The sequence below is a fragment of the Bos indicus x Bos taurus genome, chromosome 15, assembly GCF_003369695.1.
Source record: "Bos indicus x Bos taurus breed Angus x Brahman F1 hybrid chromosome 15, Bos_hybrid_MaternalHap_v2.0, whole genome shotgun sequence".
NCBI classification, from domain to species: domain Eukaryota; kingdom Metazoa; phylum Chordata; class Mammalia; order Artiodactyla; family Bovidae; genus Bos; species Bos indicus x Bos taurus.
In genome coordinates this window covers 54,745,729-54,757,488 of record NC_040090.1, presented here as the reverse complement: position 1 = coordinate 54,757,488, position 11,760 = coordinate 54,745,729, and the positions used below count along the sequence as shown (strand labels likewise).

Below are 11,760 nucleotides of genomic sequence, written 5' to 3'. Positions count from 1 at the left end.
AAGATCCCCGGTGATTCACATGCACATTCAATTTGGAGAAGTGCTGGTCTGAGGCCCTCCCACTCTCCGCTTTGGTCCAGGAATCTGGTCTTTATTGTCACCCCCTGCTCAAACCCCAGGACAGGAGCTGACCTTTTCACGGACACACCCTTACCAGCACCTCACTTCCCTGGTGGGACCCTGGCCCTCTTCTGGGACTGGGGGAGCCAGAGTGGCTCCAGGAGCAGAAAGACACACATAAATGCTCCCTGTGGAGATCTACGACCTCTCCTGACAAAGTATTCCATGTTCCACAAGTGGCTCTGAGTCTCAGTTTCCACATCCACGAAAGCAGCCAATAACGTCCACCGACCGGGCTGGCGGTGAGCTTGAGTGTAGAGCAAGCAAAGCGCCTGCCGGGCCCAGGAGAGGTGCTTTCTCCTCCTGTCTGTTGTCTCTGCTCACAACTCCTTCAGGGCTCTCTAACCGAGCACAGGGGTGGGAGGGCCTTTGGAGAAGTTGTGTCTCTCTTTCATTTTCTCCCTCCGTCTCTCTCTCCTTTATTCTCAAACAGTTCTGCAAATGTTGTTGACCAAGGCTGACGGTATGCCTCCCCCACCCCTACTGGGCAGGTCAGTGCCCACCTCTCTGATCTCTGGAAGGCCTCCATGGCATCCTTGGAGGATGGGAAGCCCTGTGTGCTTCCTGGCACCCATACCCCTCCCTCTGCCCCTCCCAGAGTTCAGTGCTTGGGCCTCAGTGGATGCCAAGAATTGAGGCCCTGGGCTCTGATGCCCCGACCCTGTCCTGCCGGTTTCTCTGCTTCTCTCCTGTTCCTGCCCAGCCAAGGCCCTTTCAGGAGCCCCTCAGGGTGACTCCCCTCTCTCCACACACCAGGGCAAACTCAGTACTTGCCACCCTCCTGGGAAGACCCCCACCACATGGGGGGGTGGTCCTCTACAGGCCGGGCTCCAGATGCTCTTGCAGGCGGGAACACTCATGCTTTTACATGTGGGTGTCCCAGAAGAAGGATTTTCCACCCCCACCTCAGCTCCCCTGCCCCTCTGCGGTGACTAAGCCACCGAGATCCAGCCAGGCCCTCCCCATCCTGGCCTGAGGGCTAGCTCCCCATCCTGAAAAACCTGTTTGGGGGCCTCCCCTGAGGCTGTTGGTACCCAAGGGGCAGGTTGGGCAGGATTCCCCTCGAGCTCCTCCCACCCCACCAAGACAAAATCAGGCAGCCCTAGGGGAAGGGCTTCAGTTGCCTTAGGCAGTCACAGCCCGCCAGCACCCACCCCAGCTCCCAGCCCAGCGATGGCATCTCCGTGGCCTGTGTGGACCTTGTCTTGGATCCTGATTCTGCTGGCTGTCCTGGTCCCCGGGGCTGCAGGTCTCTGCCATCTCTGGCCAGGCTGGGGAGGGGCTTGGAAGGGGGGTTCTGGAGAGGAGGAACTGTGCCTTCCAGGGCTGTCAAAGAGGGGCTGGTCTGGCCAGCTGGGGCTGGGAAACTGGTGACGGCGGTGACCAGGCATCAGTCACTGGGCCCAGGGCACATTCCTGTCCCCTTCCAGATTCAGGAGGCAGGCAGGAGTGGGGAAGAGACCAAGGCTTTGGACAGGGGTGGGGTTGGGAGCTGCCCTCTCCTAGCACCCCTGCATCTGGAGGCTTGGAGGAGTACCCAGCTTCTGCAGCCCAAGCCTGCCACCTGGTGGTCATACGGGCAAAGACTCGTGTTCCGCAAACAGACCACAGAGTGGAAGGGACTCTTCATCCTTAGAGAGGACCCCCAGGGGTGGAGTGGGGTGGCCGATCTGTTGGCGAGAAAGGAATTGATCCTCCCCTGAACTCCTTCCTGGCCCCTTAGCTGACTTCAACATCTCAAGCCTCTCTGGTCTGCTGTCCCCAGTGATGACGGAAAGCCTGCTAGTTGCCTTGCCCCCATGTCACCTCACAGGGGGCAACGCCACACTGACTGTCCGGAGAGCCAATGACAGCAAAGGTCTGCTTCTCGCTCCCAGCACCCCCTAGTGCCCATAGATCCCTTCCCAGGATACTCAGGCATCCCTCCTCCCACTCTCCCTTCCTATTGACCCCCTTTCCCCACCATCCATACTCTAAATACTGCCCTTCTCCTTGGGGCCTTTCGAGGCTTGTCCCTGCCTTTCATCACCAATTTCCCACCCAGTGGTGAGATCTAGCTTCGTGGTGCCTCCGTGCCGCGGACGCAGGGAGCTGGTGAGCGTGGTGGACAGCGGGTCTGGCTTCACGGTCACCCGGCTCAGTGCATACCAGGTGACAAACCTGGCACCAGGAACCAAATACTAGTAAGTACCAGGCCCGGGCCTGGGGCACGGGTGGGAAGGGCTATAGGAAGAGGAGCTGGGCCCTGACTTTGGTGGCGGTGGTGGTGGGATGTGGTGAGTATGGGGGAGAGAATGGGGGCACAGCTACCAGAACAGGCCTCTCCTGGGCACAGCTGTGGAGTGGGAGGCCTGGACTCCCTCATACTCTAAGTCCTGGACACTGACTGAGGATTCTCTCCTCTCCCGAACCTCACCGCAAAAGCATTTCCTACCTCGTGACAAAGGGGGCATCCACCGAGTCCAGCAGAGAAATCCCAATGTCCACATTTCCTCGTGAGTAACGTCTCAGGGCCCCAGAGCCTTCCCTGGCCCCTCTTGCCCCATCCCCCACCTGCCCCTTCCTTCCTCTATCCTCACACTGAGCCCCTGGCATTTTAAGTGGCTGCTGACACATTTCCCCGCACCGCTAAACTTTGTGGGTAGTGACCGTGTCCGATTAATTTCTGAATCCTCGGTGCCTCACATAGGAGATGCTTCATAAATGTTTATCTAATGATTCGTTGGTTGGTTGGATGAATACACGGATGAGGGGATGGCTGGCTGGATGAATGGATGAAGGGCTGGGCTGGGAGCCTTGGGCAGGGTGGGGGCCCTTCCTGCCTAGAACTGCCTCCCTCCTCTCTTCTGACAGGAAGGAAGGCAGAATCCATTGGGCTGGCAATGGCCCGGACAGGGGGCATGGTGGTCATCACGGTGCTGCTCTCGGTCGCTATGTTCCTGCTGGTTCTGGGCTTGATCATTGCCCTAGCACTGGCTGCCCGAAAGTGAGGAGGACAGCCCCGGGGAGCAGGCAGCAAGTCCAAGGCACTGTCTGTGTTCTCAGCCCGGGGCTCTGCGTCTGCTCTTATCTCCACTGCTGAGAAGACGGCCTGCTCCCAGGCCACAGGCACCAGGCCTGGGATCCTTCAGTGCCATCACCTCCCCTCCCTTCTCCACTACAGCCCTCTCCTCCCTCCGTCCCCTCCTCATCCCCTAAGGTGTCCCCTTGGCCCAACACTCCCTATTACTGCCCTCACCCCACTCCTGTCAGAATTGGTTTTTCTCCCATTTCACCTCTTTAACCACTCTACCCCTGACAGACAGGAATTTTTCCCTCCCCCAGTGAATTTAGCCCCTACAATAAAGCCTGATGCCACGTTGCTGTGTGTGTTTCTCTTCAATGGGCTCCACTTTGGGCTTCCCCAGTGGCTCAGCTGCTAAAGAATCCACCCACAATGTGGGAGACCTGGGTTTGATCCCTGGGTTGGGAAGATCCTCTGGAGAAGGGAACGGTTACCCGCTCCAGTATCCTGGCCTGGAGAATTCCATGGACTGTATGTCCATAGGGTCGCAAAGAGTCAGACACGACTGAGCAACTTTCACTTAACTTTCACTATGGGCAAACGTATAGAATCTATGTCCAGGCTGCGGCTGCTCCCAGTCCTCTCTCTGCCCTGGAACCCCAAAGTTACTTTTCCCAGGAAGTAGGAAGGTGTGGATGAGATAAGAATCCAAGAGTCAGAGTTCTCAGACCCACACCTGGACTGTGGGTTTTATACCATCCAAGGGCCTTGGGGTGGGAGTGAAGCCGAGGCTGGTCCACCACATGGGACCCAGAGGCCTGAGGGCCTTTGTGAAAGCCAGGAGACCAAGGAGAAGTGCTGCAGAAAGAGAGGCTCTGACCAAAAAACAACCCAGAGGGCCAGGACTTCCCTGGTGGTCCAGTGGTTAAGAATCTGCCTTCCAATGCAGGGGGAGCTGGTTCAATCCCTGGGGGGACTAAGATCCCACAACTAGAGAAGTCCAAGCACCATAATTACTGAGCCCAAGCACTCTAGAGCCTGTGCTCTGCAACTAGAGAAAGCCCTGGCTTTCTTCATCATGATGAATAACCAGCACAGTGAAGGGAAAAAAGCCAGAAGGCTACCAGAGTGAAACCCAAGGACAGGATGCTGGGGATGGGGCAGGGAGCGGGGAAGAGGGGTTACAATTACAGGGGGAGTGAAGAACAGGCTAAAGGGCACTAGGAGAAGAGAGAAGAAGTGGAACACCCTGCCAGAGGGTGCAAAAGTGGTACTGTGAGTAACCAAGGGGAAAGAGTGGGAGTGGTCACTTGTGTTCTCTCCAGTATGTTATTCCTTCTAAGGATCAGTGATCTTTGCCTTGCTCTTAGGGTAAAGACCAAAATTTTTGTGGTGACTTTCAAGGCCAGCCCGGTGTCTGTCCCCTAACTACCCCTCAGCTCTCACTATATCCCTTCTAATGTCCTGCGTTCCCTCTTGCCTCGAGGCCTTTGCACAGACTCTTCTTTAAGCCTGTGTGCGTGCTAAGTCGCTTCAGTCATGTCTGACTCTTTGCAACCCCATGGACTGTAGCCCACAAGGCTCCTCTGTCCATGGGATTGTCCAGGCAAGAATACTGGGGTGAGTTGCCATTTCCTGTTCCAGGGGGTCTTCCCAATTCAGGGAAGACTTCCGTCACCCACATTGCAGGCAGAGTCTTTATCATCTGAGCCACACAGAAGCCCCTTCCTTAGGCCTACGCTGCTTTTAAGACCACCCCCCCCCTCAATTCCATTCTATTTGCATAGTTAACCCAGCTTCTCCAGGGAAGGCTTCTCTGACCTCCACCCCACCATTAGGTTGGGTTCTCCCATTTTGTCTTTCATGGCGTTACTATTGTTTATTACTATGTTTATGTGATTATTCAGTGGTCTTCCCTCCAGACTTTATGTTCCCTGAGAGTTGTCTCTTTGCTCCCAAGGGCCTATAGTACCTTTGTGGTGCCTGGGACATGGTGGATATTCAATACATATTGTAGAACAAGTGAGCAAATGGATGAATCAACAAGCCCCTGAAGAGAAGGTGAGGGCTAGGAAAAGTGCCAAAAATTCTGAAAATGCAATAATAAATGACACAGAGCTAGAAGATCCTGGAGAGGGAGGCAATGGAAGAGAAGAACAACAGCACTAATAATTCCACAAACACTAACTTAGCATTTATTGTGTGCCAGGTGCGAGAAATAAACTGTGAAAAGACACTCTTCCTCCCTTATGGAACTTACAGAGAATTTAGGGGAAGAGAGATTCCCCGAAGTGTGAACAGGTAAATAAAATTTCAATAAGTGTCATGATAGATGACAGGAGGTGAACACGGGACCCTCCTTAGTTTGGGTGGGTCCAGCTCCCCTGAGGCCTGAAGTCAGGAACGAGGGTCAGGGAGAATCCATCAGGTCCTTCTTCCCATCCTAACTGGACCAGCCAAGGGAGGTATGGTGCCCACTCTTCTTGTATTGTGGGCAGAGCATCAGCTGTCCTTGTTGTTCAGTAGCTAAGTCTTGTTGACTCTTTGCAACCCCATGAAGTGCAGCATGCCAGGCTCCTCTGTCTTCCACTATCTCCTGGAGTTTCCTCAAATTCAGGTCCATTGAGTCTGGGAGGCTATCTAACCATCTCATCCTCTGCTGCCTGCTTCTCCTTTTGACTTCAATCTTTCTTCAATCTTTCAGGGTGTTTTTCGAGTTGGCCCTTCGTATCAGGTGACCAATGGTGGTAAAGAATCTGCCTGTCAAGCCGGAGACCCTGGGTTGGGAAGATCCCCTGGAGAAGGAAATGACAACCCGCTCCAGTATTCTTGCCTGGGAAATCCCATGGACAGAGGAGCCCAGCAGGCCACAATCCATGGGGTCCCAAAAGAGTTGAACACGATTTAGCGACTCAGCAACAACAACAAGAGCACCAGACAGGGAACCAAACTGTGCCACACATTAGAATCATCCAGGAGATTGGAGAAGGAAATGGCAACCCACTCCAGTGTTCTTGCCTGGAGAATCTCAGGGACGCGGGAGCCTGGTGGGCTGCCGTCTATGGGGTCTCACAGAGTCAGACACGACTGAAGCGATTTAGCAGCAGGAGACTTTTAAAAATCCCAACACTCAGGCCATATCCTACACCAGAATCAGAATGACTGAGGGTGGGAGTCAGGCATTAGTACTTTTTAAAGATCCCCAGGGGATTCCAACATGCAGCAAAGTTTGGAAATTACTGATAGATACATTATTTATTTATTAATTTTCAGTTTCCCTCCTGCCTGTGCTCTGCTTCTAGAGTTCTGTCAAATGGATGTGGGTAGGGGGATGATACAAACATTTTTAAAACCATGATCATCACCATACACATGGACATCACCAGATGGTCAACACCGAAATCAGACTGATTATATTCTTTGCAGCCAAAGATGGAGAAGCTCTATACAGTCAGCAAAAACAAGACCGGGAGCTGACTGTGGCTCAGATCATGAGCTCCTTATTGCCAAATTCAGACTTAAATTGAAGAAAGTAGGGAAAACCGCTAGACCATTCGGTTCAGTTCAGTTCAGTCGCTCAGTCGTGTCCGACTCATTGTGACCCCATGAATCGCAGCACGCCAGGCCTCCCTGTCCATCACCATCTCCCAGAGTTCACTCAAACTCATGTCCATCGAGTCAGTGATGCCATCCAGCCATCTCATCCTCTGTCATCCTCTGTTCTACTTGCCCCCAATCCCTCCCAGCATCAGGGTCTTATCCAATGAGTCAACTCTTCGCATGAGGTGGCCAAAGTATTGGAGTTTCAGCGTTAGCATCAGTCCTTCCAAAGAAATCCCAGGGCTGATTTCCTTCAGAATGGACTGGTTGGATCTCCTTGCAGTCCAAGGGACTCTCAAGAGTCTTCTCCAACACCACAGTTCAAAAGGATCAATTCTTCAGTGCTCAGCTTTCTTCACAGTCCAACTCTCACATCCATACATGACCACAGGAAAAACCATAGCTTTGACTAGACGGACCTTTGTTGGCAAAGTAATATCTCTGCTTTTCAATACGCTATCAGGTATGACCTAAATCAAATCTCTTATGATTATACAGTGGAAGTGAGAAATAGATTTAAGGGACTAGATCTGATAGACAGAGTACCTGATGAACTATGGACAGAGGTTCCTGACACTGTACAGGAGATAGGGATCAAGACCATCCCCATGGAAAAGAAATGCAAAAAAGCAAAATGGCTATCTGAGGAGGCCTTACAAATAGCTGTGAAAAGAAGAGAAGCAAAAAGCAAAGGGGAAAAGGAAAGATATTCCCATTTGAATGCAGAGTTCCAAAGAATAGCAAGGAGAGATAACAAAGCCTTCCTTAGCGATCAATGCAAAGACATAGAGGAAAACAACAGAATGGGAAAGACTAGAAATCTCTTCAAGAAAATTAGAGATACCAAGGGAACATTTCATACAAAGACGGGCTCGATAAAAGACAGAAATGGTATGGATCTAACAGAAGCAGAAGATATTAAGAAGAGGTGGCAAGAATACATAGAACTGTACAAAAAAGAGCTTCAGGACCCAGATAATCACGATGGTGTGATCACTCACTCACCTAGAGCCGGACATCCTGGAATGTGAAGTCAAGTGGGCCTTAGAAAGCATCACTACGAACAAAGCTAGTGGAGGTGATGGAATTCCAGTTGAGCTATTTCAAATCCTGAAAGATGATGCTGTGAAAGTGCTACACTCAATATGCCAGCAAATTTGGAAAACTCAGCAGTGGCCACAGGACTGGAAAAGGTCAGTTTTCATTCCAATCCCAAAGAAAGGCAATGCCAAAGAATGCTCAAACTACCGCACAATTGCATTCATCTCGCATGCTAGTAAAGTAATGCTCAAAATTCTCCAAGCCAGCCTTCAGCAATACGTGAACCGTGAACTTCCAGATGTTCAAGCTGGTTTTAGAAAAGGCAGAGGAACCAGAGATCAAATTGCCAACATCTGCTGGATCATGGAAAAAGCAAGAGAGTTCTAGAAAAACATCTATTTCTGCTTTATTGACTATGCCAAAGCCTTTGACTGTGTGGGTCACAATAAACTGTAGAAAATTCTGAAAGAGATGGGAATACCAGACCACCTGACCTGCCTCTTGAGAAACCTATATGCAGGTCAGGAAGAACTGGACATGGAACAACAGACTGGTTCCAAATAGGAAAAGGAGTATATTGTCACCCTGCTTATTTAACTTCTATGCAGAGTACATCATGAGAAATGCTGGGCTGGAAGAAGCACAAGCTGGAATCAAGATTGCCGGGAGAAATATCAATAACCTCAGATATGCAGATGAGACCACCCTTATGGCAGAAAGTGAGGAGGAACTAAAAAGCCTCTTGATGAAAGTGAAAGTGGAGAGTGAAAAAGTTGGCTTAAAGCTCAACATTCAGAAAAATATCATGGCATCTGGTCCCATCACTTCATAGGAAATAGATAGGGAAACACTGGAAACAGTGTCAGACTTTATTTTGGGGGGCTCCAAAATCACTGCAGATGGTGACTGCAGCCATGAAATTAAAAGACGCTTACTCCTTGGAAGGAAAGTTATGACCAACCTAGATAGCATATTCAAAAGCAGAGATATTACTTTGCCAACAAAGGTCTGTCTAGTCAAGGCTATGGTTTTTCCAGTGGTCGTGTATGGATGTGAGAGTTGGACTGTGAAGAAGGCTGAGCAGCAAAGAATTGATGCTTTTGAACTGTGGTGTTGGAGAAGACTCTTGAGAGTCCCTTGGACTGCAAGGAGATCCAACCGGTCCATCCTAAAGGAGACTAGTCCTGGGTGTTCACTGGCAGGACTGATGCTAAAGCTGAAACTCCAATACTTTGGCCACCTCATGCGAAGAGTTGACTCATTGGAAAAGACCCTGATGCTGGGAGGGATTGGGGGCAGGAAAAGGGGACAACAGAGATGAGATGGCTAGATGGCATCACAGACTTGATGCACATGGGTTTTGGTGAACTCCGGGAGATGGTGATGGACAGGGAGGCCTGGCGTGCTGGGATTCATGGAGTCACAAAGAGTTGGACGTGACTGAGCAACTGAACTGAACTGAAAATCATGTTAATACAAACATAAAGGGCTTCCCTGGTGGTTCAGATAGTAAAGAATTCGCCTGCAGTGCAAGAGACCTGGGTTTGATCCTTGGGTAGGGAAGATGCCCTGGAGGAGGGCAAGGCAACCCAGTCCAGTATTCTTGCCTGCAGAATCCCCATGGACAGAGGAGCCTGGCAGGCTCTAGTGCATGGGGTTGCAGGGAGTCAGACATGACTGAACGACTAAGCACAGCACAGCACATTCATTATTTGCTTCCCTGGTGACTCGGTGGTAAATAATCTGCCTGCCAATGCAGGAGATGCAGGTTTAATCCCTGGGTCAGGAAGATCCCCTGGAGAAGGAAGTGGCAACCTACTCCAGCATTCTTGCCTGGAGAATCCCCATGGACAAAGGAGCCTGTTGCACTACAGTCAGTCCATGGGGTGGCAAAGAATCGGACACCACTGAGTGACAAAGCACACAATACAAACTTAAAATTTACGACTTTAACCATCTTTAAAATACATCTGTTGGGTGCCTCGGGTCTTAGTTGCAGCCCAGGGGATCTTTTGTGAGCTCTTCACTGAGGCATGTGGGTTTCTCTCTAGTTGCCCCAGGGATGTGGGATCTTAGGTTCCCAACCAGGGATGCAACTCAAGTCCCCTACATTACAAGGCAGATTCTTACCATGAAAGTCCCTGTTTTTACATTTTAAATACTGTGAATAGGCAGTCTTGAACATGGGTATAAAGATATCTATCCAAACCTCTGATTCCAGTTCTTCAGGGTATTAACCAAGAAATGAGACAGCTAGATCATAGAATAATTCTTTTATTTTTTTCTTTTTTTTTTTGAGAGCCTGCACCATTTTACATTCCCACCAGTAATTCACAAGGATTCCAATTTCTCCACATCCTAGTCAACACTTGTTATTTCCTGTATTTTCTTTGTTTAGTTTTATAATAGCCATCCCAATGGATACGAAGTAGTATTTCATTGTGGTTTTTATTTGCATTTCTCTACTGTTAATGATATAAAAGCACATCTTTTCATGTGCTTATTGGACATCTGTATTTCTTCTCTGGAGAAATGTCTATTCAAGTCCTTTGCCCATTTTTAAACTGGGTTGTTTGGATTTTTTGATGATTTGTGGGATTTCTTTATACATTCTGGGTGTTAACCTCATCAGAGATATGATTTACATGATATTAACATTTTCAAATGATACATTAATTTAAAAGGGGCTATAAAACGGTAGATGCATTACAATAACTTTTTATATAAAACAAAATGAAACACAGGAAAAAGATTGGAATACTATACATCAGAATGTAATTAATTATTATCTCTTGTGGATAACAAGAATGATTTTTGTTTTCTTGTGTTTTTCTTTGTGCTTTCTATATTTCCAAGTTTTCTGTATCAGGCATGTATTATTTTTATAACTAGGGAAATTATCATAAAATTACTGTTATTATTGATATTAAAGGTAGGGTGCCAGTAAATTTTTTAAAAGTTGTTGTTTTCACCATAGTTAAAACAACATTTATTGAGGGTCTCCTACATGCCAGGTACTACTCTCAAAGTTTCCAGTCTAGTAAGCAAGCAACTGGCAACACAGTACAGGGTAGATGGGCTCTGATGGGAAAACCCAGAATGCACAAAGAGGGGGCTGCCTCACCCTCTGGCCAAATATGAATAATTTAAGGATAAAACAAATACAGTACTGAATTATAATCCACTCTGTAACATACGATTTCCTTGGTGGCTCAGACGGTAAAGCGTCTGCCTACAATGTGGGAGACCCGGGTTTGATCCCTGGGTTGGGAAGATCCCCTGGAGAAGGAAATGGCAATCCACTCCAGTATTCTTGCCTGGAAAATCCCATGGATGGAGGAGCCTGGTAGGCTACAGTCCACAGGGCTGCAAAGAGTCCCGACTTCACTTTCACTTTTCACTTTCTGTAACATAAGAATCAATCCTTTGAGTCCATACTGATAACAAACAAATACGTGATAAAGAAAAGTTCTTCTTTACCAAAGAATGTGCTGTGCTGTGCTTAGTCACGTCTGACTCTTCTGTAACCCCATGAACTGTAGCCCGCTCTGGTTCCTCTCTGTCCATGAGATTTTCTAGGCAAGAATACTGGAGTGGGTTGCCATTTCCTTCTCCAGGGGATCTTCCTGATCCAAGGATTGAACCTGCACCTCCTGCATTGGTAGGTGGATTCTTTATCACTTCGACACCAGGGAAGCTCTTACAAAAGAATGCCAACTAAAATAAATGGAGATAGAACGATAGATTTAGAAAAATCAGGGAACTCCCTGGCAGTCCAGCAGTTAGGACGCAGTGCTTTCACTGTCATAGTCAGGGAACTAAGGTCCCACAAGATTGGAGGTGCAGTCAAAAATATATATATAAAATAAAATCATTTCACACGCATCATAGTAATGATTGATTTAGGCAAGAATCATAAATGGACACTAGAATTAGTGGGTACAAATTTGATGAGAAACAAGGTTTTAGATCACTTTAATATATGTCCCCACAAA

General features: G+C 48.9%; 1 protein-coding gene across 1 annotated transcript; it reads left to right on the top strand.

Annotated features, from left to right (window-relative positions):
* Positions 1 to 1,223: 1,223 nt before the first annotated feature.
* Positions 1,224 to 3,483, top strand: UPK2 (uroplakin 2). Its single transcript, XM_027562114.1, has 5 exons — positions 1,224 to 1,369; positions 1,844 to 1,978; positions 2,165 to 2,303; positions 2,545 to 2,615; positions 2,974 to 3,483. Exons 1-5 carry the CDS (start codon positions 1,294 to 1,296, stop codon positions 3,108 to 3,110), a joined length of 558 nt encoding a protein of 185 aa, XP_027417915.1. The 5' UTR covers positions 1,224 to 1,293; the 3' UTR covers positions 3,111 to 3,483.
* The last annotated feature ends 8,277 nt before the right edge of the window (positions 3,484 to 11,760 follow it).

Bases quoted from the DNA above. Each gene is read 5' to 3' on its own strand.
- UPK2 (XM_027562114.1), top strand. From the start codon at position 1,294: ATGGCATCTCCGTGGCCTGTGTGGACCTTGTCTTGGATCCTGATTCTG. The intron at 1,979-2,164 runs GTCTGCTTCTCG...TTTCCCACCCAG, and splicing joins GAGAGCCAATGACAGCAAAG to TGGTGAGATCTAGCTTCGTG. The intron at 2,304-2,544 runs GTAAGTACCAGG...TCACCGCAAAAG, and splicing joins GCACCAGGAACCAAATACTA to CATTTCCTACCTCGTGACAA.